Genomic DNA, 27,920 nt, shown 5'->3' with positions numbered 1-27,920 from the left:
CTAATTGTGAGATTTTTGTCTATTTTTTTTTTTTAGTTTATTTATCTTATTTTAAGATTTACAGAAGGGTCAAATCAATTTGCTTACTGATTACCTGTGATACAGTGAGGTTGATCTGTTTTTTGAGATTGTTCTTTTTTTTTTTTTTCTCCGTTATTTGTTGAAGTGGATTTGATTTTTGGTTAATTATACCAGAAAAAAACACTGAAATTAAATACTTTTCAAATAGATTGCACGTTGACTCATTCATGTCTCATCAGACTTGTTTTGATAAACTCTGTCTTGTTTCCATGGTGCATGTTGGCAGATCCATCTGATTGAATTTTTACCGGTATTGGAATAACTATGTAAATGCCTTTAACCAATCAGAGAGGCTGACACCGTTATTCCAAATAGCTGTTGCTTGATGGACTCATGTTTCACAGCTTGCGTTCTGCGTGTGTTTGGGGTCTCACTCAGACCGGCTAAAACACTGTTACCATTCAACTGAAGCCATACAAGAGCTGAAAACAACATTCATTGGCCAAGTGTGTTTGACGAAGGAAGAAAACAAGATTTCCAGAACCCTGTCCTGGCTGATTCTTCTGGTATGTTGACATTTTGTGTGTGTGTCACAGCTAGAGAACTTACACAACACCTGACCGGAACAACTTTAGTATACTGGTGTAAGCTGAATTTAAGCAAGTGAGTTTGTAAAAATAGATCACTGCTAAATCAAAATGCATGTGTTGGACCATTCAAAAGTTTGGAGTTGGTAAGATTTATTCCTTCAATGACTCATGCTCACCAAGGCCGCATTTATGTAATTAAAAACTGAAATATTGTGAAATATTATTACAATTCAAAATAATTTTTCTATTGTAATATATTGTCAAATGCAATGTATTCATGTGATGCAAAGCTGAATTTTCAGCAGCATTACTCCAGTTTTCAGTGTCACATGATACTTCATAAATCATTCTAATATGCTGATATGACAAAAAAAAAAAAAACATTGATTGTTGAAAACAGTTGTGCTGCTTCATATTTTTTATGCATTTTTTCAGGATTCTTTGATTAATAGAAAGTTTAACTCACCCCAAACTTTTAAACAGTAGTGTCTCTTGTTAATTTAGTATAACTCTCCTGGTTATGTGTGTTAATTATGGAGCTGATAGGTGTGAATGCCATGTACGTAATGAAGGCATTCTGCGCATGTGTGATTATGTTGAGGAATCGAATGAACTAAATCACTGGATGAAAGTTTGACTATGCAGCAAACACTAAGTGGAAATAAAGAATTTAATGGAGATGGTAAAGAGACTGACATAAATTGCAAGAATGTTGGAATGTTGATAAATGATCCGGTGTGAGAAAGTGTGAGACTGGGACAGCTGAGGGGAAGCGAGACTTCAAACGTGCCAAAATGTCAATGCTATTAATACACCTCAGCAACTGCTCTCCAATGAACACTCGCTCTGAGAGAGCGTTTGTATATGAGGAAGTGTGAAGAAAGTGATGGTAAAAACTGACCCAGGGCAGTTATTTTCCTTATGTTACTTTATTTTTTGCATTTTTTTTTTTGTTGAGGCGACAGAGGAATGGCCATACCGAGCATGTCTCGCTCCAGCAGGCTTGCAGAAGTGCTTTATCTGGATGAAGGGACCTCGACTTCAGGCACAGAGTGTGGAGACGAGTCTGATATTCAGCCAAGAGCCTTAAAGGAGCCTCAGACAGTGTGTGTTGAAGACACTAGAATATCAAACTTCATGCCGAAGGGTGAGAGAGGACAGTCACTTTAAAGGTTAATGGGTTCAAGAGCGGATGTCAACTATTTTTTTTAGACAGAACGGGAGCTTATATTCTTAGAAATAAACTTTCTTCCAAGAACCATCTAGTAGGCTAGTGTTGTGGTACTCGAGTGCCGGTCTTTTTTGAAGGTTTTGTCTCGGTTTCGACCGCATTTGTACTCGTTGTCTCATTCTCAGACTGGGTACGTTTCCACAGACGACAAGGTTGTCAAAACGATCCTCATACACCATTCCCCCCAAAGTTCAATAATTTAAACTTTTAAATGATTATTTTCAGTGCTATTTTAGTATAATTGATGTACTATTTTAGTATTTAATAATATTTTGAATTAACTTTTATTTTAATATTTTTAGTGTTCATTTTATTTTAAGTTTTATTAATTTTGTCATGTACTTTTGTCCTTTTTATTCGTTTTTAGTTCTTGTAACTATTTCTGTTTCGTTTGAATTTATTTTTATTCCCATTTTTTAGTTGTATTAATTTTAGTACTTAAACTTATTTTATTTCAGTAAGTTGTCGAAAACATTTCAAAATTTCATTTAAGTTTTTCTTCTAATATTTTCTTCTAATATTTTATTTTAGCTTAATTTCAGTTAATGAGAATGATTTAGTTTTTGTTTTTATGAGATGGTTCACTTTAGAGGTTGATTTGGATGGGAAGTTGTTGTTGTTCATCACATATGTTTTAAGAGATTTTTACATGTATTTACAGGCGAGGAATATCAAACGTCTGGCTTTACAAGTACAGAAGACAACAATATCCAGTCGTGCATCAGCAACAGGTTTGCACAATGTGACTTCCAATTAAATTACAGGTTTATGGTTCCATTGATTGATTTAACTGGGATGTTTTCTGTGGTCATTCAAAGGTCAGATGACTCAAGTGAGAGAGAGGAGAAAGCTACATCCCGCTGCTTCAGGAAACATCACAGGAAACACAGAACCGAGATTGAAGACATGAAGAAAAGAAGGGAAACATGTAGAAAAGAGAGAATGAGAAGAAATGCTTCTGTCGATTCTGACCACAAGAGCATCTCAACATCCCAAACTCGTCAGATCTCTCAAACTCCAGATTTCCATGTGTGGGAATGTCCTCAGGATGTAAGTGTTTCCCGTTTACGTCTTCACAAGCTGGAAGTTGACTCACCTTCTACCATTGAGTCTCGCAGCTCAATATCTGGCGGTGTGGAACCAAACTTCGACTCTGAGTTTGAGTATATTTACGCTGAGAGCATCAAGGGATGCGACTCTTCTTGTTACACTACTCCAGTTGACTGTAATACTCCCAATACCCTTGTCAAAACTGATATATGCAAAGAACAAGACCCTGTGTCTGTCTGGAACGGCTTTGACAAAGAATATGAAGACTCGGATTGTGATTTGTACGTCTCGAGTAACGTGCCTGGTTGCAGTATAGAAGCTACAGCAGGTTCTGGATATTCCTGCTATACTTCCAGGATGAAAGCTGATCGTTTTGGGTCTTTCATAGATGATTTTGACTTTAATTCGACTTGTATTTACACGGACTGGGATAGGAGAGCCGACAGCACAGAAACCGACCACCGTTACAGTCTAATCGAGGCGGAGTGGGGTTCAGCTTCATCTAGATCGAGCTACGGCTCTGAGAATTCACGCTACACCACAGACTGTAACACAGACGTACAAACAAGCAGCTCAGATTCAGACAGCTGTGGTTTAGAGGGCCTTGGTGACATAAGATTCCCAGACGGATGCCCTGAAGTGTTTTTGCCAGGTTGTTTTGATGCTCTAGGTGCTTTTAAAGACATCTGCAGAGACACGGAGAGCAATTCAGAGTCTTCCATTTCAAGGTTTTGCTCTAAACTGGAAACGGGTGAACTGTGCGGAGCTGTGACTCAAACGGACCGTTGGCATTTCTCTGAATTTTTCGGTAAAATGGTTAAAGAAGTAACACAGGAGAAAGACACAGAGAAAGTGAATGTAAACGAGGGGTTTCTGTTCCACCCTAAGCAGGTGTGTGACTAAAGACATAAACGCAGCTTGACAGTAGACTTGATACAAATGTGAATATTTATACTCTATATGTACAAAAAGTGGGCAAAATAATAAGGTATTTCCTGATATTAGATATTTAATTGTCCATTCTCATTTAGGTATTTGCCATATAAAACTTAATTGGTTCATCTTTAATTGATATGTTTTTTTTATTTAGACAATCAAAGCAAAAAAAAAAAAAAATTTTTTTTATATTTTTAATATATATTTCAAACTATACTAGAAATATATTGTAGTGCTGTCAAATCAAATTATCGCAGTTAATCGCATCTAACATAAGTTTGTTTATATAATGTGTGTGTACATACACACACACATACATATATATAAACAAACTTTTGTTAGATGCGATTAATCGCTTTGACAGCCGTAATATATTGCTAATATACATAAATTACATAATTTACATAAATATATTTTCAATACGTTTTAGTTATATTTCCTAATATTTTGCGGCAATTTTTTATTTATTGTTGATCTAAATATATGCATATTGTCCAAAATATATTTACAAAAAACATTGCATTTACTCAGTGTATTTTAGGACTGGAAATGTATTTTCTTACCCATTGTAGTACATTTTGTTAAAAAAAATTATTACACCTAATTATATATGTATACAGCATTAGTATAGTAGGTATATATATATTAAATAATTTTAATATCATCCATTTATCAGTCATAACGTGAATATTTTATTATCAGTTCCTCCCACTTTCTACGACCATTTTTAGCCATTTCAAAACAATACAATTCTGATAATTTTGGTCAATAAGATAAACTTTTTATTCATACATTTCATTATTCATATTTTTCAGTAACAACTCATACAGTCATACAGTTATTTACAGCAGTTTTCATGATGCTCATTGTTTCTTAGTTCCTCCAGGTGAAAAACTCAGAATATCGAGAGGGTCGTGAATATTCACTTCTCCGCCACATTCAAAACGGGTCTTATGGAGACGTCTTCAGCATTCGGGACAAACAGACAGGATTTACATGTGCCGCCAAGAGGGTAAATATCCATTCCTGCCTCATATACTAAAATACACTCTTAAAGGTTACTTTTAAGCATTGATTAAGAATAATTAGCATTGATGGCTCCATGAAGATCCTTAAATATCCATAGAATCTTTGTATTCCACAAAAGGTTCTTTAGAATTTTCCACAGTTCTTCAAACTAAGAAATAATGGTTCTTTATAGAACTGTTCACTAGAAGGATCTTTGGGGAACCAAAGATGGTTTTTCTATGGCATTTCTGTGAAAATCCCCTTTGGAACCTTTAATTTTAAGAGTTTAAGCCTAAATATCTCTGAATATTCTTGATTGCATGCTCTATTTTTGGACTAGGTTTTTTAATTGTATGAACCATTTCCTGTGACTCTCTGTGATTTATTTCCTTACTGATCCAATGCATTGCTCTCTTGTGAAGATTCCCCTTTGTAGTTTTAGGTGGGAGGAAGTAGAAACATGGAGCAGGATGGAGTCTCCTCGTGTCCTCCAGCTGTATGGAGCCGTGAGAGAAGGACCCAATGTGATTCTCTTCATGGACCTGAAAAGAGGTGAGCACTTTAACCAGTGAGAGCCTCTAAAAAGCAAGTCAAGTCATATTTGAGCCAATCAATTCTCTCTCTAGGTTCTTTAGCTCAGCTGCTGAGAGTGAGGGGTCGTCTCTCTGAAGAACTGGCTCTGTATTATCATGCTCAGGTTCTCCAGGCTCTCGAACACCTGCACAGCAGACGCGTCGTACACCTTGATGTGAAAGGTTTGTGGCACGGTCATGATTATGGATTTTCAGTAAAAAAAAATCACAGATTGGTGCACTGATATCATTCATGTGTGTAGTTGACAACGTGTTGCTGTCTGAGGATGGCAGATGGTGTTTTCTGTGTGATTTCGGGCTCTCTGAGACACTCAATCAGGGAGGATACAGCATCAAAACCTTCAGAGGTGATTACACACACACACACACCAGCATGCATCCATGCCTACTGATAAAGATTAATAGATATAGTGTGTGTGGTGTGTGCAGGAAACATTCTGCGTGGCACCGAGTCTCATATGCCTCCCGAGGTGGCGAGGGGCGACCCTCGCTCTGCTAAAGCTGACGTCTGGAGCAGCTGCTGTATGTTACTGCACATGCTCAGTGGACATCAGCCCTGGACACGATACTATCCGCATCCACTCTATCTGAAGGTGAAGTGAGAATGCAGTCTGTGTGTGTGTGTGTGTGTGGTGCCTAGAAAGCAAGTCACCTAATTAGACAATACCAGTCAAAAGTAACACACCTCCTTATTCTTAATTATGACCATTTCCTACATTTTAGAATAATAGTAAAGTCACCAAAACAAAAAAATAACATTTGTACTTATTATTTACATACATATTATTTATTAACATTATATTAACACATATAAATATGCATTTTATATATATATGTATATATATACACAAACGCACAAACCTAATTTCACACATTTAAACATAAGATTTGGATCAAAATATGTTTAAGATTAAAAACAAACAAATATTATAACTAAAATTCTGTCCAAATTTGTGTATATATTGTATGTATGTATTTTTTCAGATGTTTTTATATTATATTTAAAACTATCATATTTTAAAATAAGTTTGCAAAAATATATTATAGCACGAAAACAAATTTCAATTTGAAAAAGCTGCAATGTTTACAACGTTTATGTGAAATACATTTTGGCCAAAAATAAATATTTTAAATTTTAATGCATTTAATAAAAAAAAATTATATCTGTTATTTGATTATTGATTATTTAATGACTACTGATTATATTCATAACATGAACATTTTATTATCTGTGCATCCACAGTTTTAACCAAATTTCAAATTCACACATTTAAGCATAAGATTTAGATCGAGATATGTTTAAGACTGTGATAAACATAATTCAGTCAAAACTCAAATTGACTAGTGCAATATATACATGAGTAATGTCTGAGTGTTTTCTTGACTTTTAATGTTTTGACATGTCTGTGTAACTATATTGATGTGCTATGCTTATCAGATCGTCAGTGAGCCGCCTCCTTTATGTGAGATTCCACCTGACTGTGACCCCATGACCTGTGATGTCATCAGAGGGGGACTGGTTAAGGAGCCGGGAGAGAGACACTCAGCATCCCAACTGCTGCACAAAACTGTTAAAGCACTCAGAACAGGTTCAAAATGTTTTATGGTGATGAAATATGTATAATATAAATGTCATGTCAACCTACTAACGTGCACTACTGTTAAAAATTTTGGGGTTGGTAAGATTTTTTATAAAATAAGTTTCTTATGCTCACCAAGGCTGAATTTATTTGATCAAAAATACAGTAATAACAGTAATACTGTGAAATATTTCTATTTAAAATAACTGTTTTTTATTTGAATATACCTTAAAGGTGCAGTGTGTGATTTTTAGCGGCATCTAGTGGTGAGGTTATGAATTGCAACCATCAAAAGTCACGGTGGCCGACAGGAGAAGTCGTCGTCTGAGACAGCAGAGAGTAGCCAGTTAAGCAATGAGGTTTCTTTACAAAGATAAATTAAGAAATCATGTTTACTTTATTATTCAGTAAAACAATATGTTATTGCGAATATTATTGTTACTTGTTCATCATTGTGTCAGTGTTTCATTCGATGATTTTTGCTAGCTTTTTTGCACGAAGAACAACATAGTGACGAAACGCGTTTGTCCGTTTAGGGCCACTGTAGAAACATGTCGGCGCATTTCAATGTAAGGGGACCCGTGGTGTATGTAGACAGAAATGGCTCATTCTAAGGTAATAAAAACATAACGGTTCATTAAGTAAGGTCTTTATACACCTGACTGAAAACATAGTTATGTATACTATATTGCATTTCTGTCTACAGATCCTCCTAAATATTACACAATGCACCTTTAAAATGTAACTTATTCCTGTGATCAAAGCTGAATTTTCAGCATCATTACTCCAGTCATCAGTCACATGATCCTTCAGAAATGCTGATTTGCTGCTCAAGAAACATTTATTATCAATCTTGAAAACAGTTTCTTAACTTAACAGTTTCTGCTGCTTAATATTTTTGTGTAAACTGGGATGCATTTTTTCAGGATTCTTTGATAAATAGAAAGTTCAAAAGAACAGCATTTATTTGATATAGAAATCGTTTGTAACGTTATAAATGTCTTTACTGTCACTTTTGATCAATTCAATGTGTCCTTGCTGAATAAAAGTATTAATTTAAAAATATTACCATCTTACCAACACCAAACTTAGAGAACAGTCGTACATTAAGCCCTTTATTTTCTGCACATTTAGTATGTGGGATCTCTGGGCCTGGAGAATCATCCGAACAACATTCAGCCCCTCCGTTCGAAGACTGTCTGAATGTCAGCTTGCATGAGTCTTCTGTCCCATCCATCCCGAAAACTCCTGAATCTACCATGACAACAAGGCCTCCTAGCTTCCCAGAAGACCTCTCAGCACCCACAATCCACTGGGTGAGCACATGGAGACAGACGGCACCAGACGAGGATGATTCTGACTCGGAGGAAAGCCAGTGGGATGAGGATGCAGAAATGAACAAACTAACAAGAGACAAGACGAGAAGCTGGATGGACAGATACTGGGGGGAGGAGGAACAAAACTATTCAGACGATGACAGAGAACTTGAGTCTGATGAAGAGATTTGTGATAAAGATGCATCACAGATCAACGAAAATCTGACAGAGAATCAAAAAGATGCTGAAGAAAGCAAAACTGATCATTTCATGGAAAAGAGAGTTGTAATTGGAGGATGTGGAGAATATGACAGAAGTCTTTTAGAGGAGGCAGAGAGCTGGGATGGAGAGATCCGAAGCTTTGTGGATGATGAAGAGGTGGAGAGTGATTTGGAGAGTCTTCGAGAGCTGGGAAGCGATTGCGCACAAGAGTGGGAACCGTTTCTACAGCTCCAGACACTTTATCGCCCGAAAGAAGCTCAACTGCTTAGCGAAGACAGCTACTCTGAGTCTGAAGAAGAGTCGGTCATGCTGAGGAAGAGTGGTGAGTGCTGGGTGTGTGTGAGCTTGATTTGATTCATTGTTTCCAGTTTGTACATACTTTTATAGAGTCAGTTCTGTACTATTATAAAACTTTTTGTTTCAGTTGTTCGCCTTTCAAAGGGACAGTTCACACAAAAATGACATTTGTCATCATTTACTCACCCTCATGTTGATCCAAACCTGTATGAGTTTCTTATTTGGAACAAAAAATAGGTTTAAAGCTGCCGTACAGTGAAAGTGAATATGAACAGGGGCTGTCAAGCTCCAAAAATGATAAAAAGTAGTAGTGCAAATGACTTTTCACACCAAGGCCCATTCACACCAAGGTCAATAACTGTAATGATAAAGATATAGTTTTAAAAATCTTTCTAAATATAAAATAATTGCAGAGTACACACCTCAACTAAAATGATAATGACATGGAACGATATCGTTGGGATCACTTTCAGAACGATTCTACAGCTGATGAACGATAAAAACATTGACAACAACCAATCAGAATCCATCCTGCTTTCAAGCGCTTGAGCATTTAAAGCTGCATCGCACTCTAATGGTGTGTTCACACCAAACGCGAAGTGTATTCGCATCGCGTTAATTGCTCTAGATTACTCGCGGGATGTTTCTTGTTTTTCGCACCACTCGCGCGATTGAAAACATCGTGCGAAAAGTATTGTCTTCACGCACATCATCAACAACAACAAAATTTCTAAGCGTCATGCGAATTTTCCGCTCGAGTTGGAATTTTTAAACGCGTCGCCCAATTCGCGTCTTTGCATTGACTTTGTAATCTACTAGCGTAAATAATTAAATTCGCGTTTGGTGTGAACACGCCATAAGAATAAACAGAATATAGTTATCGTTATAGCTATCTTTATAGTTAACGTTCTTGGTTTGAAAGCCGCAATTAAACAAAAGTAGTGACAGATATTTTATTACGTATTGAAACGGATTATTGAAAAAGAGAAAAATTGTAGGACGGGTCTTGGTTCTTTGCATTAGTTGTTGATTAGATTTTGAGGTGTGTGTGTGTGCAATGCAAGCTTGTGGTCAGTTGTGCAGGGGTTGGGGTTTAAGCAGACTAAATGATTGGAAAAGTCTGGCACACGTCACCAAAGCCTGTTGTTACACCAGAAGATCAAGTAATAACATTTTGAAGGTCCAAAATAAAAAATAAATAAAAAATATGCATAGAAGAATTGTTCACAATCAGATCAATAACATGCATTTAGAAAATAGTGACTTTAAGTGTCTTTCCTTTAAAAGCTTCTGTTCTCCATAAAACACATTTTTGTTCTGCAAAATTTTGCAGGCAAAATTCAGTCATTCCAATAGGAATCTGCGCCATTAAAGTTTCCCCTCCTCATGTTCAAGTTGGTCATGTGAATTCGCCATGCTTACCAACCAAAAGCTGCTTGGTTTGAAAGTGACTTCTGTGTTCTATGCATTGCTATGCCATTGACAATGGACAATGGACCTGTTTTTGCTGGTGTGTCCACACCTGAACAGTAACCTTTACCCCTAAGATCTGAAGTCACTGATTGGTGGAAATGAATTTGATCTGTGAATATTTCCTACTTGCATAAATAACATTAAATCATCTAAGTAACTCATTATTGTGCCATATCGGATAGATAAGTTCATGGATCAACATATACTCTTAAATATAAAAGTTCTTTATTGCCATCTATGGTTCCATAAAGAACCTTTAACATTCATGGAACTTTTTAATTGAACAAAAGGTTATTTATAGAGGAAAAAGGTTCTTTAGATTTTAAGCAACCTAAAATTATTATTTTATGGCATCACTGTGAAAACTCCCTTTTGGAAACTTTATTCTTACTGTTCAACATTTCCATCTACACTGTACAAATACACTATTACAGTACTTTTCTTTAAAGTTGTAACTAAAACAAATATTATTGGAGTTTGTTTTACAAGAAAATACTGTTTCTCCAGGTCATGCAATATGTTTCAATGCTGTTTCTTTGTTGTTATTTTTAAATTTACTAGTAATTTCTGAGTGAAAATTATCGTTTTTTTCAGTATACTGTACCTATATGATTTTAAGGATAAGGAAAAGAGTAGCTTTGGGGTTAGTTCCTTGAATAGGTTCTTCATTTTCATCTGAATCCCAAGATTTTGCTTGTGTTTTACATACACCATTGGAGCGCATCTTTGCCTCAAACACACTGCAACAACATATGTAGCACAAATGTTCTGATTCAAAGTGAATCTCAAGCACTTTCTATGCAATGTTGATGAGTTCTCTTGTTCTCCACAGAACAAAAAAGCCCAAGTTTACCTGATTCTCATGGACTGCAACCTCTCACCTGCACCAGCCGCTGTGACTCTGAGCAAGATCTTAGTGAGGAGGTAAACATTGCAGACATAATAATGTATTTAATGATTGTTATTGTGCCTGAACATCAAATGAACCCCATGTTCTTGCTTTAAAGGACTCTGATGATTTTAGCTCAGGGGTTTTCTCCTCCTGCAGCACTGCAGATGATCAAAGCTTCAATGTGGATTGGTCGGTGTCAAATGATCAGACGCCTACTTGCTACTTTGAAGGTAAGATTCATCAGTATAGTGCATTTTTAGGTGCTTATGTATGTCGTGTTAGTGTGTATTGATTTGTGCTTGTGCAGGTCTTGGTGTTGATATATGGGTGGAAGACGTAAGTGGAGAAAGTTTAAAGATCAGAGAGAGGCCACAGGTTAAAATCGGACACGTTGCTGTGGGTATCAGTGAACAGGTGAGATTTTTGTGTAATGTATGTGTTTAAGATTCCATCACAAGTTGTCTTTTGTAATATTTATCATGTTTTTTATGAGCAATTTGTTAATTGATACAACTGAGCATTAATCTGCATTTATGTCTGTGTCACAGATATCTTTGAGGACCTTCAGTTTGGCCACCCTGGATGGGCGGCTGGTGTCTCAGGACACAGAAGTGTGTGTATCGGGCATGTGGCTGCAGTGTGTCCCTGCTCCTGATGGCAGTCCCAGCTGGGATTGGAGGGTCAGAGATGGAAAATTAGAGATGCAAGAATATGATGAACATTCAGACACCTGCTCAACATTGGCACTCTAGCAAAAGTGACCACTACAAACAAACAGAACTGGAGTTGTATATACATCTCATTCTTTTCATTTGTAGCATTATGATGCTGACTTTATTTGTCACTCATGCATTTGTGTATTAACTTGTGTTGGATTGAATTCAATCCTAGTGTGTCAAATGATACAATTATTTTGGCGCAACTGTACAGGTACATTGTAAATTTGCTGTATTTTGCTGTTGTTGTTATGAAGACAACGCTGTTTAACTCTGTTATAGACAATATTAAAATATACACACCGTTTAAGAAAATACTCAATACTTTTATATAAAATACATATATTGTTATGAAAACGAACGCTATTGCAGTGCAATGCAATGTTAACTAAGGCGTGTACTCTCACTACAATAGATCGGAAGTTCTTACTTCCTCATTTCCCAAATCCAACCGGATCTGTCGGTCTTTCTGATTGGAGCTCACTTCTAGAAGGCGGGATTCTGTATTGTTCTCCTTATCTGATTGGACCGTTTTTATATGGTGGGCGGGACCTGTCTAGCCGGTGCGTTGAGTTGCAACATACGCCATTTTGCATTGACAGCGGTGCGCTACAGCAGTGGAGACATAAAGCTCGAGAAGCCCCGGTTTAGAGGTGATTTTATTTCGCTGTCTTCGTGATAAACATGGTCATTTATTGACGATTACGTTAAGCTCATTAGTCATATATTAATCCGTTTTCAAATGATTAAATTCGACATTTGAAGTACCAGCTGGTTGCTCTTATCTTGTATGTAGCTAGTCGGCTAATCTGCTAAAGATGATTGGTCCATAAAATCAGTTTGAGAAAAACACGCCTCAAATATTATGTATTTTAACTTAAAACTGTCTGTAAAATCATCTTTAAATTGTTCGTTGTTAACAGTGTAGACGAAGCTAGCTATACTGCTATTATAACAGGGCTTGTCGCAATTAGAATGCATATTAAATATTAAATTAATCTTAGGTTTAAGCCTTAAAGTAATTGAATAAACCTTTGGATTAAATATGTACGCATTGACAGTCTGCCACAATCTGTGTTTGTCCATTTTATTAGACATTTATTCACAAAATGTGCTTTATATTTTATAATAAACAGGAATATTTTGAAGTGTTTTTGGAAATAGCTTTGAAGCCTAGAGACTGTCTATCCCAATATCCAAGATAGGTGATGTTTATCCTTGTATACTTTGATTCATTAATAAATAAAAATGTGTTGTATATTATCAGACAAGATTTTTTTCCTGTGAACATTTATGCAAATGTTTGACTGTTTGCTTGTATATCATAAGACCTTGCATGAACATTACAGGGTATTGCTTTAAAATGGGGCTTTTGAATTAAAGCCAAAACACTGAAATGCATATAGTTAATGTATCTTGTGTGCTTTATAACCTCTTTTTTAAATAAAGAAATGTCTATCTCTTAATTTTGCAGTGTAAAGTATGGGGAATGTCTTTGCAAACCTGTTTAAGGGTTTATTCGGGAAGAAGGAGATGAGAATTCTCATGGTTGGTCTTGATGCCGCCGGTAAAACCACCATCCTTTACAAACTCAAGCTGGGAGAAATAGTTACCACCATTCCCACTATCGGTACGGCTGAAGACGTCATCTGTTTTTACATCTGTTATTTGTTTTTGGCAGTGTTTGATGTCCTGATTTCTCACATTTTTCTCACAGTTTGACCTTGACTTGTGCATCATGTTGCACAAAACTCTTTTGTTCTCATCTCAGCGTTGCTACTTTCACTCACATTATCTGCTGTGTTTTCCTGAATGCGTGTTGAATTTGTGTCTGTAATGCCCAAGCTTTATAGTTATTTATTTTTTTCATCTTTTCTCCTGCAGGTTTTAATGTAGAAACGGTAGAGTATAAGAATATCAGTTTCACGGTTTGGGATGTTGGTGGCCAAGATAAAATCAGGCCACTTTGGAGGCACTACTTCCAGAACACTCAAGGTATGAGAGCTAAAATTAATCAAAATGCTGTTAAAATGGGCCGACGCAAATTTGCCTGAGAATTTACAGTGTTATAAAATCATGTTCAACCATTTTTATTGTAATGATTTTCCTGATATTCCTGTTGGCAGGTCTGATCTTCGTAGTTGATAGTAATGACAGGGAACGAGTTAATGAAGCCAGAGAGGAGTTGACAAGAATGTTAGCTGAAGACGAGTTGCGTGATGCCGTTCTTCTCGTTTTTGCGAACAAACAGGTGAGCATCACTTATCTGCAGTATTGCCCATCTCTCCAGGGCTTTTTGAAACAATATTACATGCAAATAAAAGCAACTAACCATATTGTCATGCATAGTCATGATGTTGAGATACACTGACTTGTCTGCTTTAAAAGAGTGAAGAAAGCGCTACCCTTTTTGTTGTTGGCATCAAAAGCATTATGTGCAATCAAACGCTACAGAATTTTGGCACAAATTCAACTGGTCAAACTCAGAAGCTTGTCAATTTGGACAGATGCCAACACGGGCAGGTTGCATGATGTTCTCATCTTAAAAAATGTTGTAAATACAATCCAAACTACATTAAAAACAGGTTAACCCTTGGAGACCCAGCATACATTTGTATAACGCAATTAAATATAGTAGCAAATTAAACAATACCTTACTTAAACTAAATATGGGTAAAAAAAATAAAACGCATGATACAATTCTTAACACTTTTGGAACAAATTTATCGTATAATTTAAGTATTTGACATCTAATAGTTTTTTATTTCTATACATCTAGTGATCTAGTTTCATATGTATATATGAATTTTTGAACATACATAAATTTGAGACCATTTTTGAGCATTGCAATAGTGGTGAAACTCTTTTCTATAGTTTTCAGTGAATGATACAAAATGTGTCAGGTGTTTTATGAGCTGTTTCATCATCATTAGTGTCTCATTGATATAACATGTTTTTTAGTTTTTTTTTATGAAGAGATATCAATATTATTATATTATATTTAGAATATGCTTTGATGTGAACAGTATTTATATTTTCCATGACTGTATCCTTACTGGTGGCCAAAGCTGTCAAACGATTAATCGCGATTAATCGCATCCAAAATAAAAGTTTGTGTTTACATAATATATGTGTGTGTACTGCGTATAATTATTTTCTATATATAAATACACACATGCATATATATTTAAGAAAAATGTGTTATTTATATATAAAATATTTATATATAATATAAATTATATATAATATAAATATATATACACAGTATATACATGCAAATATTTCTTAAATATATACATGCATGTGTGTGTATTTATATATAGAAAATAATTATACACCGTACACACACATATATTATGTAAAAACAAACTTTTATTTTGGATGCGATTAATCGCGATTAATCGTTTGATAGCCCTAGTTTTTATATTTTAGTAACACTTTACAAAAGGTTCCATTAGTTAAGGTTAGTTAATGCGTTAACTTGCAATGAGCAATATTTTGTTCCAGTACTTATTAATCTTTGTTAACATTAATTAATAAAAATACAACTGTTCATTTTTAGTTCATTAATTAATGTTAACAGATACAACTTTTGATTTTAATTCTGTTTTATGAAATGTTGAGATTAATTGAGATTAATAAATGCTTTAGAAATATTTTTCTTTGTTAGTTCATGATAACTGATGTAGTTACCTAATGTTAACAAATGAAACCTTATTATAAAGTGTTACCGATATTTATATATGAGGGAAGAACAGGTATTTATCTGACAATATTATTTGGCAATAGTCAAAATACAGCTACAGGTGTTATTTTACTATTATACTTTTTACAAAAAAAAAAAAAAAAGTATTATCAAATGCATAGAAAAACCAAAAGCTCACAGGAAAAAGCATACCTACATTGACAACAACATAATCAGTTATTAATATTTTGTTGGTTCTCTCTTGTTTTTGCATGTTCATAATTTCTTTGTACGATAGTCTGGCCAAAAATGATTTTTGCACAATTTGGCATGTTTCATTAATAACCATTGACTCAAAGCACAACTACACAGTAAGCTTACAAAATCTTTAACACATTTTTTTATAATATTTAAATAAAGGGTGAAGATGTACATTTTCCTAGGCTGGACAACACCTTTGGCTTTTACTGTATTATTTACAAATACATTTGTGCGCTGAATTGTGGATACTTAGTGTTTTAAAAAAAAAAAGAGAGATTTTGCATCATAAATGCCTAGCATGGCAATTTGGCAACGTTTGTCAAAATTATACCCTGATGCAAACTAAATGGCTTCATCATGAAAAAAAATCATTAATGCTTGGGGTTTTAAGGTTTAAATTAAAAAAAGTCTAAAAAAATATGGGGCTGCTTTTCACAGTCTTGTGAAAATTTCACATTACACAGGTCAAATAGGTTGTGAAAGCCATTTCATGTTGATTTGACATGATTGACGCGTCTGTTGTGTGGTGGGCTTTGAATCTCTGATTGGATTTGTCTCCTCTCCGTCACAGGACCTTCCCAACGCCATGAACGCAGCTGAGATTACAGATAAACTAGGCCTTCACGCCCTCCGTCATCGTAACTGGTACATCCAGGCCACCTGCGCCACCAGTGGAGACGGGCTCTACGAGGGGCTGGACTGGCTCTCCAATCAGTTGAAAAATCAGAAATGAGCTAGTCTACAGCCTCCAAATCTGTGTGTGTGTTTGTTGTTGTGTGAATGGGTAGGTGTGTATGAGAGAGCGAGACACACACAGCTACAGTACTGACCCAGACTTTGACTGAACTCAGTATCCCACGTCCTCCCTCTCATTCGTTTAGGTTTGGGCATTGCTGATTCAGACTGTGTTTGTGTGTGCGTGAGTGTGCATAGTGAAGCGTCTATCTTTAGTATGCACGTTAGCAAGAATGTACCGTTTCATGTGTGTATGAAGGCTTTTCTGTCTGTCTGTTTGCTTGGTTTGGGAATGACCCCTGGCGTGCCTTTTATACACACACATCTCCTCTTCTCGTTTCACCTCACAAACTGTAATACGACTCTTGTTGTTTTTGCTCCATACTGCACCACGCGTGGTTTTCACATGACGAAGAAAGAACCAAGGTTGTCGGTAATGAACCGCTCACTGCGATAACCAGATAACCTCTCCTCCGCCAGTATTACAGGCCTGCTGATATACAACATGTACACTTTAGACATAGAGCTTTTAAATGAGATTAAAAACCTGCCCTGTATCTTTAGGAAAAAATGCATTGTAACCTGTATCAGGTGAGGATCGATTCGCTCAGATTCCCCCACCACCATCCTTGATCGTTCTTTTTGAGTCATTTGAAAATCAGGCTTGTTTTATTTTCGGCTCTTCAGGTCCATGTTTTAATTTGTGAATGTGTCCGAATGTGGGTAGTGGAGTTGTGGGCAGATCTCTGGTTTCCTACTGTACACTACCTGTTTCCAGCCGCCACTCAAACCCGAGCACAATCACAGACTGCTGAACATTCCCCCTACCACCAAATTGTTGGATTTGATTTGAATTAAAAAAACATCATATATTACATGCTTCGTTATGTTTATTACGTGCATCCTGGTGACTCTTGTGTGGTGTAAAGACGTCAGCTTTCAGACTAAATTTTAGTATCCAGTGTTTTGTAGATCAGAGGTTTCTTCTAAATCTAGGGTTATCTACAACCAATTTGTTTAATCTTTTATAAGCTAACTACAGACAAAGCTAGAGTTTAGCTAAACGTTTATTGTAATGATTATTTTAATAGCTTTGCAGCATCGTAACAAGGTACATAACCTTTCAAAAGTTTGGGGACAGTGAGAACAAATCTTTACAGTAAAGAAATGATTTATAATGTTACAAAGTTTGGAGTCGGTAAGATTTGTTTTTGTAACAAACCACCACGACTGTTTATTTGATCAGAAAAACAGTAATATTGTGAAATATTATTACAATTTAAAATAACTGTTCTCTAATTGAATATATTTTAAAATGTCATTTATTCCTGTGATGTAAAGCTGAATTTTCAGTGTCACATGATCCTTCACAAATCATTACGCTGATTTAATTTCTTCTTATTATTATTATTAATGTTAAAAATAGTTATTGAAAAATATACCATGGTTTTCACCCAAATACATAATGCAATTATTAAAGTTGTGCTTGACATTAGCCACAACCATCTAAATGGCTAGACAGAATTCGAGAGCTTATTATATTGTTTAAATGAGACCCATATTAAATTAATAATAGCTGTAGTTAACTGGTAATTTGCTGGAAAATATGGTTATAATGATACATTTATCTAAGAGGATTTTGTTTTTATAACAGATCGATTGATTTGTTGTCCTTTTATTTTGTAAACTGAATTATTTTTATGACATGATATATTTAGAAAGAGCTCATGATATACAGCTACCCATGAGAAAGGTAAGAATTTATGATAAAACAGGTTTTGCACAGTATTATTATTTTGTATTTAATTTTCTTCATGACAGGTAAAAATAATTTCGTCAACTAATCTATCCAGGTATAGAAATATGTTGACTACATATTATTATACATAATTACATATTCTGCATTTAAAATATTTTCCTGGCTGGTTTGGAATGGAATTGTAATGAGTAATTTTTTCCTCCTTTTTCCTATATTCATTTTTTTATTTGAAATGATTGCTCAATGATTCAACTTTCCTATGACATGGCACTTAATGTGGGCCAAGGTGCGTCACTGAACACGTTTATGGCGTTATGTTAGAGATGTTTTCTTCTAATTTCAGTAATGACAGACATCATTAAATATAACTATTGTTAATTTGACTAAAGGACAATTTTCAAGGGATAGGCTAGTTCACTCAATTTTTATTATTTTAATGAATGTTTAATTTTGTCCATAAAAAAAAGCTAATTTCGTTACTCGCGCGCTGTGTGGAAAGTTGGTGTGTGTGTGTGTGTGTGTGTGTGCGCGCGTGCCCAAAAAGCTAAACAGCTGTGTTTCATGTCTTGCACTTGAGCCGACAAATTCACACAGAAAAAAGTGCGTATCCTATAGTAGTAAACATAGTAGGTTATGTCGAAGTGAACGTAAACGAAATGTGTGTCAGTATTAGATCTGTGCATTCGTTCTTAAAGTGACAGCAGCCATTCCTGCTGCTGTGTTTTTAATGTTAATCAAACAACAAAGGACAAAGAAAAAATAATGTAGGTAACCACAGATAGATGATGGCAGCCATTGACTTCCATAGGGGGAAAAAAAATACTATGGAAGTAAATGGCTACGGTCAACTCTGTGGTTACCAACATTCTTCAAAATATCTTCTTTTGTGTTCAACAGAAGAAAAACTCATAGAGGTTTGGAACAACATAAGGGAATAAATTATGACAGACTTTTAATTTTTGGGTGAATTATTATCCCTTTAAGTCACTGGCCATTAGCAGGTGTGGCGAAAAGTTAGTTTTAGGCCCTGTATACAGGTTTGGATGGTGAGTAAATGATGACAGAATGATCATTTTGGGTGAACTCTCTCTTTAAAAAAAAAAAAGTCTAAAAGGAAATGACTAGAATCAAGTTGAAGCACCCTGTTACAAATGAGTAAGTAGAAGGACCAGCATTACCTCATCACCAACCTGTCTGTTAAGTGTGTGTAGGCATGAACTTTACCTGCCCTTCCTGCAGCTGTGTGTCCATGAGCTCCGCCCACGTCTGAGGTGTTTTCTGTTTTCACACGAAACTCGACGAGAGTAATGAGGATGTTACTCATGCCGGCTGGACTGCATGAAATACTCTACACACACTACAACTTCTGCGTGTGTCGCCGTAAACTGATACCAGAGTTCAACAACAACAACAAGTGGACAGTGTACATGTAGGTGAGCCTTTTACACTTATATTATAATACACTGTTTTGTATTACACTATGGCTCTGCATGTCAACATCTCTGAACAGAAACCAACTGTTAACCGTACAAGTCTCCGATTAATGATCTAAATTGTGACCCTGAGCTGTTCATATACGTGTCCTACTTGTATATTCAATGGTTAGTGAGAAGAATTATGTTTTTATTACACAACTGCTATAATACGCTTCAACGGTAGGCTACTTTAATATATAGACAGGGTTAATTCAATAAAAAAATCATTTCAATGTCAAACTGTGGTCCAATTTACGTAATACATGGTACTTTAGGGTGCATGGTAATACCATGGTACTTTTTAGTTAGTACGAATGCCATAAATGTTGATAAATACTACTGTTTTTGACCATTAACTGTATTTAGAACAGTGAAAATAATAGAGAAGACATAAAACTAATGAAAATTGCTAATGAAAATGGCCAATTACTAAAGATACAGTGTGTGCAAGCTTGTTGGCATGAGATTCATTACATAATATAGTAATAATTGGTCTTAAAAAAAAATTAGCGGTTTTTAATAGCTCAATATTAATGATAATGTTGAATAATATCCAATATGACATATATTAGTGGCCAAAAGAGATGTCTAGAGAGGATTGGTTTGGGGATTTGTTTTAAAGTTTGATGCAACCATCAAAATATGAGGAAAATATTTTATATTTTTTAAAAAAAAATTAAATTCGCATGGTTAAGGTTTTTATCTGACAATTTTCTTTTTTGGCAAAAAAGGGGTAAACTACAGCTTCAGGTTTTGTTACATTGATTACAACATAATCAGTTTCGTAGGTTCTCTCTTGTTTATTGCACATGTTCTTAATCTCTTTGTATGACAGCCTGGATAAAAATTATGCGTTATCGCAAATAAAACATTGACTCCAAGCATAACTACTTACAAAATCTTTAACAAATTTTTAATAATTTGAATAAATGGTAAATATGTAAATTTTCTCTTTGGCCATTTCCGTAAATTAAAGAGAGAGAAAAAAAAGTTGTGGAAAACTGCTCTAGAATATTGAGTGTTATTTGTTTCAGGGATGTTACACTGAATAACAAGTAATAATATTAATATTTAATTTTGTTTACTTTTTATTGATGGAAGCCAGCTGTTCTCATCCTTTGTCGAGCAATGCTTCATTAAACGATATTATAGTCCTGCTATAGGCTATTATACTTTTGAAACATCATTTTAGGTGACAAAACAACAGTTCAAAGCAGAATAAACCAGAGCTTTGTTTGTCGGCGCATCATGCAGCGACAGGTGTGGAACTGCTTGCACTTTCATTTCTCCAACCTGTTTGTTTGTGCGCCACATTGACTTTGTTCAACATGCAACCTCTCTGAACTGCTAGTCTCCTGGTTTCTGATGCACGTTTAAGAGAAATCCACAAATCCCCTTTTCTCTTTGAGCATGAAAAATGGGATCTGTGTGGTTTACCACCTTTGTTTTTTGATGTAAGTAGAGCCCACGGCTTTGTTCATGGTCAATTGTGCCTTATTTGCCCGAGAGTGACATCACCCTTTTAATTTGACAGGTGCAAGATGGTGTTCGAGTGTGTTAGCTACAGAAAAGAAAGGAATTGTGTGTAATTTCTTTGTGTAGTTGCATGCATATTAGAACGTGTGATCGGCTGATTTGCTTTTCTACGTCAGAGCACTTTGCCTTGCGGAGAAGTGTGTTGACAAAAGCATTTGTTTATTATGGAGTGTGTGTTTGCTGGTTTGAGTTTCAGTGCCAGATTCCTGGTTCACAAGTTCGTGTGTGATCAGACAGTCAACAATTCTGTCTCCGTTAGCAACAGCCAATAAAAGATTAATAAGAAACAATTGTGAAAGGTGTAACTTAAACACTCGCTTACACATAAGTGACACATCATTGTTCTCTTGGTGTTCTTGGCTGAAAATCAGGTTCTGCCGTGTTGTGTAAAGATCTATTTTGGGAAGGGAAACTTACTTATAGGAAAACATTTGTGAATGTTTTTGTGAGTGTTGCAACACGTGTTTGGTGTAGAGTAGCAGTAGTGCATCATGAATCACACCTGGAAGTGGTGAAGTGATTGTTCACTTGTGTTTGTGGTGTCTCTCTCTTGCAGTCATGCAGAAAGAGTTTACGGCTGAGACGATGTCCGGGGATTCAGTGTCTGTCAAATGTTCTCCATCATCCCAAAACCTTCAGATGTCAACGCCTCGATCGATGCCTCTGACCATGAGGAACACCCACGGGTAACTTGTGGCTCTTGGTGCTGATTGTATTGGTTGAACATTTTCTTAAAAATTCAAACTGACCTACAATAATAAAAATAAAAAAACAGCAATGATGTAATTCTTTTTTTTAATCTTATTTTTATAAATAATTGTATTTATATTTTACATATTTATTTCATTGAATATAAATTACTGTATTTAATATTATTGATTTTATTAAATATTATTTAAATAAATTCACATTTTTGTCAACTATAGCAATAGTTCATAAACCGTTCCAAGTTTAATTTAAAGGTTAGATTGTGTCTAATTTATTAGTACATATTACTGGTCTTATTGTGATTTTTTTATTTTTATTTTTTTTATCTTTTTGTCTTTTCTTTTCTTTTAAACTTGCAATAGTTTATAAGCAGTTCCAAGTCAAATTTAAAGTCAACATAAAATCAATATTGACTTAATTACATATTTACTTGTGTATGTGTACACATTGCTGGTTTTGTTTATTTAATTTTATTATTGTAGAAATAGTGTCTAAAAGTAAACTGTTTGAAACAGTTCAAAGTTGCGTTTAAATGTGTAATTCTGTTGTTTTAATAAAATTTTACATAAATTATTTCATTTAGTATAAATTACTTTATTATATAACATAATTTATTTTATATTATTAAATTAAATTTATTTTAAACTATAGTAATAGTTTATAAGCAGTTCCAAGTTGAATTTAATGTCAACATGGAATCAAGATTGGCACAACTTACTTTTAGTAAACATTCCTGGTATTATTGTGAATAGTTATGTTATGTTATGTTATGTTATGTTATGTTATGTTATGTTATGTTATGTTATGTTATAACTAGCAATAGTGTCTAAACAGTAGTTTCAAACAGTTCCAAGTTGTTTTTAAAGATGTAATTTTGTTGATTTAATTTGTTTTTACACAAATAATGTTATTATATATATATATATATATATATATATATATATATATATATATATATTTATTTATTTATTTATTTATTTATTTATTTATGTATTTATTTATTTATTTATTTAATGTTTTTACTTTTGTAATAGCTTATAAGATTTCCAAGGTAAATTGAAAGTCATCATGAAAGCAAGATTGACCCTGTTTACTTTATTTGTACCCCTTGACTTTTTTTTAATGAAAACAAAAACAAAATCCTGTTTCGGTGGTACTGTATATATGTCAGATCACAGAAATGAAATGTGTTGACATGTTCATGATGCTTGTGATTCTAGATTTCCATCAAAAGAAGAATTTCGAGCTTCATCCGCACCTTTGATTCCCAATCCGTTTCCGGAGCTGTGCAGTCCGAAGCACTCCCCGGTGCTGACCGGATCTCTCGGCTCTAAAGGCCTCACACATGTAAGCATGGCTGGATGCTTTAAAGGGGCATTCCACCCATTTGAACATTGTTTTTTATTTAAAGTGGGTCATATATGTAGTCGAAATGTAAAATAAATTTTGAATTTGGTGCCTTCGTGACCGAGGAAAGACAAAAAATAACTTCACGACGCATTTGTATGAAAGACAACAACTCCCACAATGCACCACATTGCACAGCTCCGCAAGCCACTCCCACTAATCCAGAAAGCGCATATCTGCCTATAAGAGAAATCACTCTTCCGTCTAACTTACAAGGCTAGCTACCACCAGAGCTTGAAATTCATTTCACACAAAATGTCTAGTTAGTTGGCGAACTCATTAGTGCATTACTCCTCGTTTGTATTTCTTTCGAAAAGGTGAATTATTGCATGGTACCTAGATGTTCAGTCAGAACATATGCGGTGCGAAACTAGGATAGTTCACAACACAAACGTCCGTGTCCTCGTCTGATTCAGAGATTTCGTCCAGGAGAAATTGTCATCGTTGAAATTCTTTGCCGCAGACGGACTCTATCTCTGTGTTCGTAGCGGTTCGTAGCTGCATTGTGAGATCACCGGCGCCACCAGTCCGCCCTAACTCGAGCCAGTCCGGGCTCCTCGTCCGCGGCAGGCAGGTCTTCTGCCTCGGCTGCTCTTCGCTATAATGCGGCTTGTAAAGATGGCCACAAACACCTGATTCAAGCATCAGACTTCCGAAATCCTCTTCTTCTATATCATATTGAGCACTCTCCTCCGCTATTGTCATTACTTTACATCTGTCTCCACAGCGCCTGTTAGCTTAGCTTCAAACAAGATGGAGGATATTGCTTTCAGTTTCAGAGAGTAAAGTCCCACCCACTGATCTGTAATAGGTCTGTAGCGTGAGCGGGTCCCGCCCCCTGGGAAAGATGAGGAACGAGTGTCTGTAGTCTTAACAGAAATCCCCCCCTCTTACACTTCCTCCTACAATGACGCAAAATGACGATTTTTGCGTCATTGTAGGAGGAAGTGTAAGAGGTAAATAACGGATTTCTCCCGTCTCAGGGGAAAATGAGAGAGTGTTGCACGACCATTCAATAGTATGACTGGGTTTCTAACAATGCAAAGCTTAATGCAAATGGGTGGAGTGTCCCTTTAATCGGTGACACCTGTGGCAGGAATTATATTAGGTGACAGGTGCTATGACACGCCATCCTCTGGGGAAAAACAATGTACACAAACGCATACGCCTTGAGTTCATAGCCTTCACAAGTAAAACTCAATCACTTTCTTTGGAACTCAAAAAAGTGAATGGCCTTACACAAATTGAAACATGGAATGTCAGAAGCATTTGTGTGCATCTTAGTTCTTGACAGATTATTGACGAGGTTCTTGTGAATGTGTATTCATAGGTGATTCGGATTTTCGGGGACGAAAAACACAGTCGTTCGTTCTTGGTGTCGCCTGGAGTGACAGCACGTGTTGTTTGTCAGAAGTTAGCACAGAGCATCCACTGTATGGACGAGCAGAGCTGGGCCCTCATTGAACATCACTCCGCTTTGGGCCTGGGTAAGATATGAGGACGGTACTGCGATTACTGATGCACTTTCACTACTCTCCTGTGATCTTCCAGAATTTAACTTAACACATACTTTCATAATGCAATATAAAATGGCATAATTGACCTAGAAATGTTTGAGTTGTAAAACAGTGGGTTGCTGCTTTGCATGCACTCTGTTGTTTGCATTAAAATAAATGACCTTCTGGTGTTTTTGATTTTGATAAATCCACATTCATTCATTGCACATTCATGACTCATTGTTTGGACAAAATCCACTAAAGGCCATCTCAAATGCCAGCTTGTTTCTATAGTAAAATACTGACGTGTCTAATGGTGTTTTTAAATTGATTCTTTGCTGAGAGAAATCTGGCCATGGGCTGTTGTGTTGAAAACGGCACTGAAAGCAACCCGACCAACGTGTTATACAGGCTTTTATAATAGCTTTAGTTATGCTTTTGACAGGTGTTGGGTTTGATGAACCTTTGGTTTCAGAAATTACATTTTGTGATGTCTGATATCAATAAAGTTTATGTATGACAGTTTAATTGGTAAAAATGTGTTTAATAATTAGTTTAATTAAACAAAAGATTTTAGTGGCCGCTTTTTTTTATAAACTCAGAGAATTAAAATACTATTTAAATATTTTAATTTAATAAAATTAACCAATTAACCATGTTTCTTACCATTTTATATAATTTGTTTAAAATTAACGTAATAAGTTTGAATTTAATTTAAGAAATGTATTGACTTTTTAAAAATCAACCATTTGTTTCTTAATATTTATATATATTTTTTTAATTCAATTGAATTAGTTTTAATTGAATTAGTTTACATTTCATTTAAACCATTTATTAATATTTTATATACTTTATCAATTGAAAATGTTTGAATTTAATTCAGGAAATGTATTGATTAATTTGTTTTTCTCACACTAAAAGCTTAAATCGTGTCCTCCTTAATGAACTATTGTGTTCAAGGACTGTAGGAAATAGACAGACATAAAATAAGTGCTGTGTTTTATTGTGTGTGTGTGTGTGTAGGAGCCTTTGCATTCACACTTGCATTGCGTGGATGTGTATTTCAGATCGCTGTCTGGAAGACCATGAGCTTGTGGTGCAGGTACAGTCATCCTGGCCCGAAGACAGCGACACTAAGATGATCTTCCGCAAAAACTACGCCAAGTACGAGTTCTTCAAAAAACCTGTGGTATGAAGCCTCTTCATCATCACCCAGAGATTTGTCTAAAAATACTCTACATTTGGCATGATGCCATTTTAATGAAAGTACAATCACATCCATTTTACACACATTTCTGAGTGAAGATGGTCAAATAGAAAAAGTAAGTGTTTTTAAGTGTTTGTCCTCATCCCCCCCCCCCCCCCCCCAGTCATTTTTCCCAGAGCACATGATCTCCGATAGCGCTGATGTCACTAAAGGCACGACATCATCAGAGCTGGTGCAGGTATGTGGATCTAGAGCTTTTAAAGGGATAGTTCACTTTGAAATTAAATTTTGGTATGTTTTAGCTTACCTCAAGGGCATCCAAGATGTAGGTGTCTTTTTTTCCGCAGTAGTTTCAATTTTGATATTTTTAGGTCAAACCGTTCTTGTCTGTCAGTCCTATAATGCAGGTCTATGGTCACTGTCTCAAAGAGCATGCACAGAGTCCAAATTAAAACAATTCCCCATCGTAAGTACACATTGATGGCCTAAGACACGAAACGAGCGGTTTGTGTGAGAAAACGAACAGTATTTATATCGTTTTTACCTCTTGTACACAGCCACGTCCAAGTGATCTGAAGGCGCGGGCGCTTCCTGCTGTGTGACGTGTGCGCAGACTGGTGCATAGATATGTACACTAGATGTCGCCTCGTTCCAATGAACTGCCGTAGGCAAGGCGGCATCTGTTCTAGTGTATATATATCTATGCACCAGTCTGCGCACACGTCACACAATAGGAAGCGCCCGCGCCTTCAGATCACTTGGACGTGGCTGTGTACAAGAGGTAAAAACGATATAAATACTGTTCGTTTTCTCACACAAACCGCTCGTTTCGTGTCTTAGGCCATCAATGTGTAATTACGATGGGGAATTGTTTAATTTGGACGATGGGGAATTGTTTTAATTTGGACTCTGTGCATGCTCTTTGAGACAGTGACCACAGACCTGCATTATATGACTGACAGACAAGAACGGTTTGACCTAAAAATATCAAAATTGAAACTACTGCGGAAAAAAAGACACCTACATCTTGGATGCCCTTGAGGTAAGCTAAAACATACCAAAATTTAATTTCAAAGTGAACTATCCCTTTAAAAACATCAGATTTTATTGTCTTCATAAAACCAAGAAATGTCTGTCTCTCTCAAAGAATTTGTTGAAGAGTGGTTCCTGTCCAGAGATTCAAGACTTTCTCTATGTGAGAGAGGGTGGGAAAAAATCCTGGAAGAAACTCTATTATGTTTTACGACGGTCTGGACTGTACTGCTCCAGCAAAGGGCAATCAAAGGTGCCGCACACAAACACAATGACTTCATTATACTGAATATACACATAAACATACTTATAAAGTTTGGATGCATATGCATGTTTGCAGGAACCTCGACACCTGCAGTTCGTCGGAGATCTGCAAGATCTGGATGTGTTTACAGTCTTCAATGGCCGTAAACTTTACGGGGCTCCAGAACCACACGTCTTCTGCATTAAAGTAAGCAACAGGAAGAGAGAATCACTGTTGTTTTAGTATTAGTTATATAGAAGTATAGTATTTATTCATATCAAGTTTTTTTTTAGAATTTTTTTCATATCAAGTTTTTTTTTAGTATTTTAACTTAAGCTCATTTTATTTCAGTTAGTTAATTTTGTGTCAATTTTTCATCTTATGTTATATTATATATTTCAATTAGCGAAAATGTTGATGTAATGAAAATGTTTTTAGTTTTAGGGAATT

General features: G+C 35.6%; 3 protein-coding genes across 5 annotated transcripts in view; all 3 read left to right on the top strand.

The window, feature by feature from the left end:
* Positions 1-454: 454 nt before the first annotated feature.
* Positions 455-12,233, top strand: map3k14b (mitogen-activated protein kinase kinase kinase 14b). 2 transcript variants are annotated; one of them, XM_079863262.1, is made up of 15 exons: positions 455-587; positions 1,570-1,758; positions 2,504-2,573; positions 2,661-3,783; positions 4,706-4,840; positions 5,259-5,388; positions 5,463-5,591; positions 5,672-5,776; positions 5,859-6,022; positions 6,868-7,018; positions 8,144-8,869; positions 11,150-11,241; positions 11,325-11,439; positions 11,517-11,623; positions 11,758-12,233. In XM_079863262.1, exons 2-15 carry the CDS (start codon positions 1,581-1,583, stop codon positions 11,959-11,961), a joined length of 3,429 nt encoding a protein of 1,142 aa, XP_079719388.1. In that variant the 5' UTR covers positions 455-587; positions 1,570-1,580; the 3' UTR covers positions 11,962-12,233. The 2 variants fall into 2 exon arrangements, with proteins under 2 accessions (XP_079719388.1, XP_079719387.1); XM_079863261.1 differs by lacking the exon at positions 455-587 and having other exon boundaries at positions 1,451-1,758.
* Positions 12,234-12,487: 254 nt separating this feature from the next.
* Positions 12,488-17,481, top strand: arf2b (ARF GTPase 2b). The gene is made up of 5 exons (XM_079863263.1): positions 12,488-12,578; positions 13,400-13,555; positions 13,810-13,920; positions 14,052-14,176; positions 16,443-17,481. The coding sequence occupies exons 2-5, from the start codon at positions 13,408-13,410 to the stop codon at positions 16,602-16,604; spliced, it is 546 nt and encodes a 181-aa protein (XP_079719389.1). The 5' UTR covers positions 12,488-12,578; positions 13,400-13,407; the 3' UTR covers positions 16,605-17,481.
* A 2,170-nt stretch (positions 17,482-19,651) lies between these two features.
* The window catches only part of grb7 (growth factor receptor bound protein 7), an 11,750-nt gene continuing 3,481 nt past the window's right edge, over positions 19,652-27,920 (top strand). Inside the window, exons 1-8 of one of the 2 annotated variants that reach the window (XM_079863918.1) lie at positions 19,652-19,794; positions 21,933-22,062; positions 23,305-23,431; positions 24,822-24,978; positions 26,055-26,176; positions 26,358-26,432; positions 27,342-27,479; positions 27,567-27,677. In XM_079863918.1, coding sequence (XP_079720044.1) covers positions 21,935-22,062; positions 23,305-23,431; positions 24,822-24,978; positions 26,055-26,176; positions 26,358-26,432; positions 27,342-27,479; positions 27,567-27,677 — 858 coding nt within the window. In that variant the 5' untranslated portion in view covers positions 19,652-19,794; positions 21,933-21,934. Of the gene's footprint in view, positions 19,799-21,932; positions 22,063-23,304; positions 23,432-24,821; positions 24,979-26,054; positions 26,177-26,357; positions 26,433-27,341; positions 27,480-27,566; positions 27,678-27,920 lie in introns of both variants that reach the window. The other variant, XM_079863917.1, reaches the window with a different exon arrangement.

This window comes from Squalius cephalus (assembly GCF_949319135.1).
Source record: "Squalius cephalus genome assembly, chromosome: 25".
In the NCBI taxonomy this organism is placed as follows: Eukaryota; Metazoa; Chordata; class Actinopteri; order Cypriniformes; family Leuciscidae; genus Squalius; species Squalius cephalus.
Note: the sequence above shows the minus strand (reverse complement) of the source record. Positions and strands in the feature narration are given on the sequence as shown.

Bases quoted from the DNA above. Each gene is read 5' to 3' on its own strand.
- arf2b (XM_079863263.1), top strand. From the start codon at position 13,408: ATGGGGAATGTCTTTGCAAACCTGTTTAAGGGTTTATTCGGGAAGAAG. The intron at 13,921-14,051 runs GTATGAGAGCTA...TCCTGTTGGCAG, and splicing joins CTACTTCCAGAACACTCAAG to GTCTGATCTTCGTAGTTGAT. The intron at 14,177-16,442 runs GTGAGCATCACT...TCTCCGTCACAG, and splicing joins TCGTTTTTGCGAACAAACAG to GACCTTCCCAACGCCATGAA.
- map3k14b (XM_079863262.1), top strand. From the start codon at position 1,581: ATGGCCATACCGAGCATGTCTCGCTCCAGCAGGCTTGCAGAAGTGCTT. The intron at 4,841-5,258 runs GTAAATATCCAT...TCTCTTGTGAAG, and splicing joins TTACATGTGCCGCCAAGAGG to ATTCCCCTTTGTAGTTTTAG. The intron at 8,870-11,149 runs GTGAGTGCTGGG...TGTTCTCCACAG, and splicing joins GGTCATGCTGAGGAAGAGTG to AACAAAAAAGCCCAAGTTTA.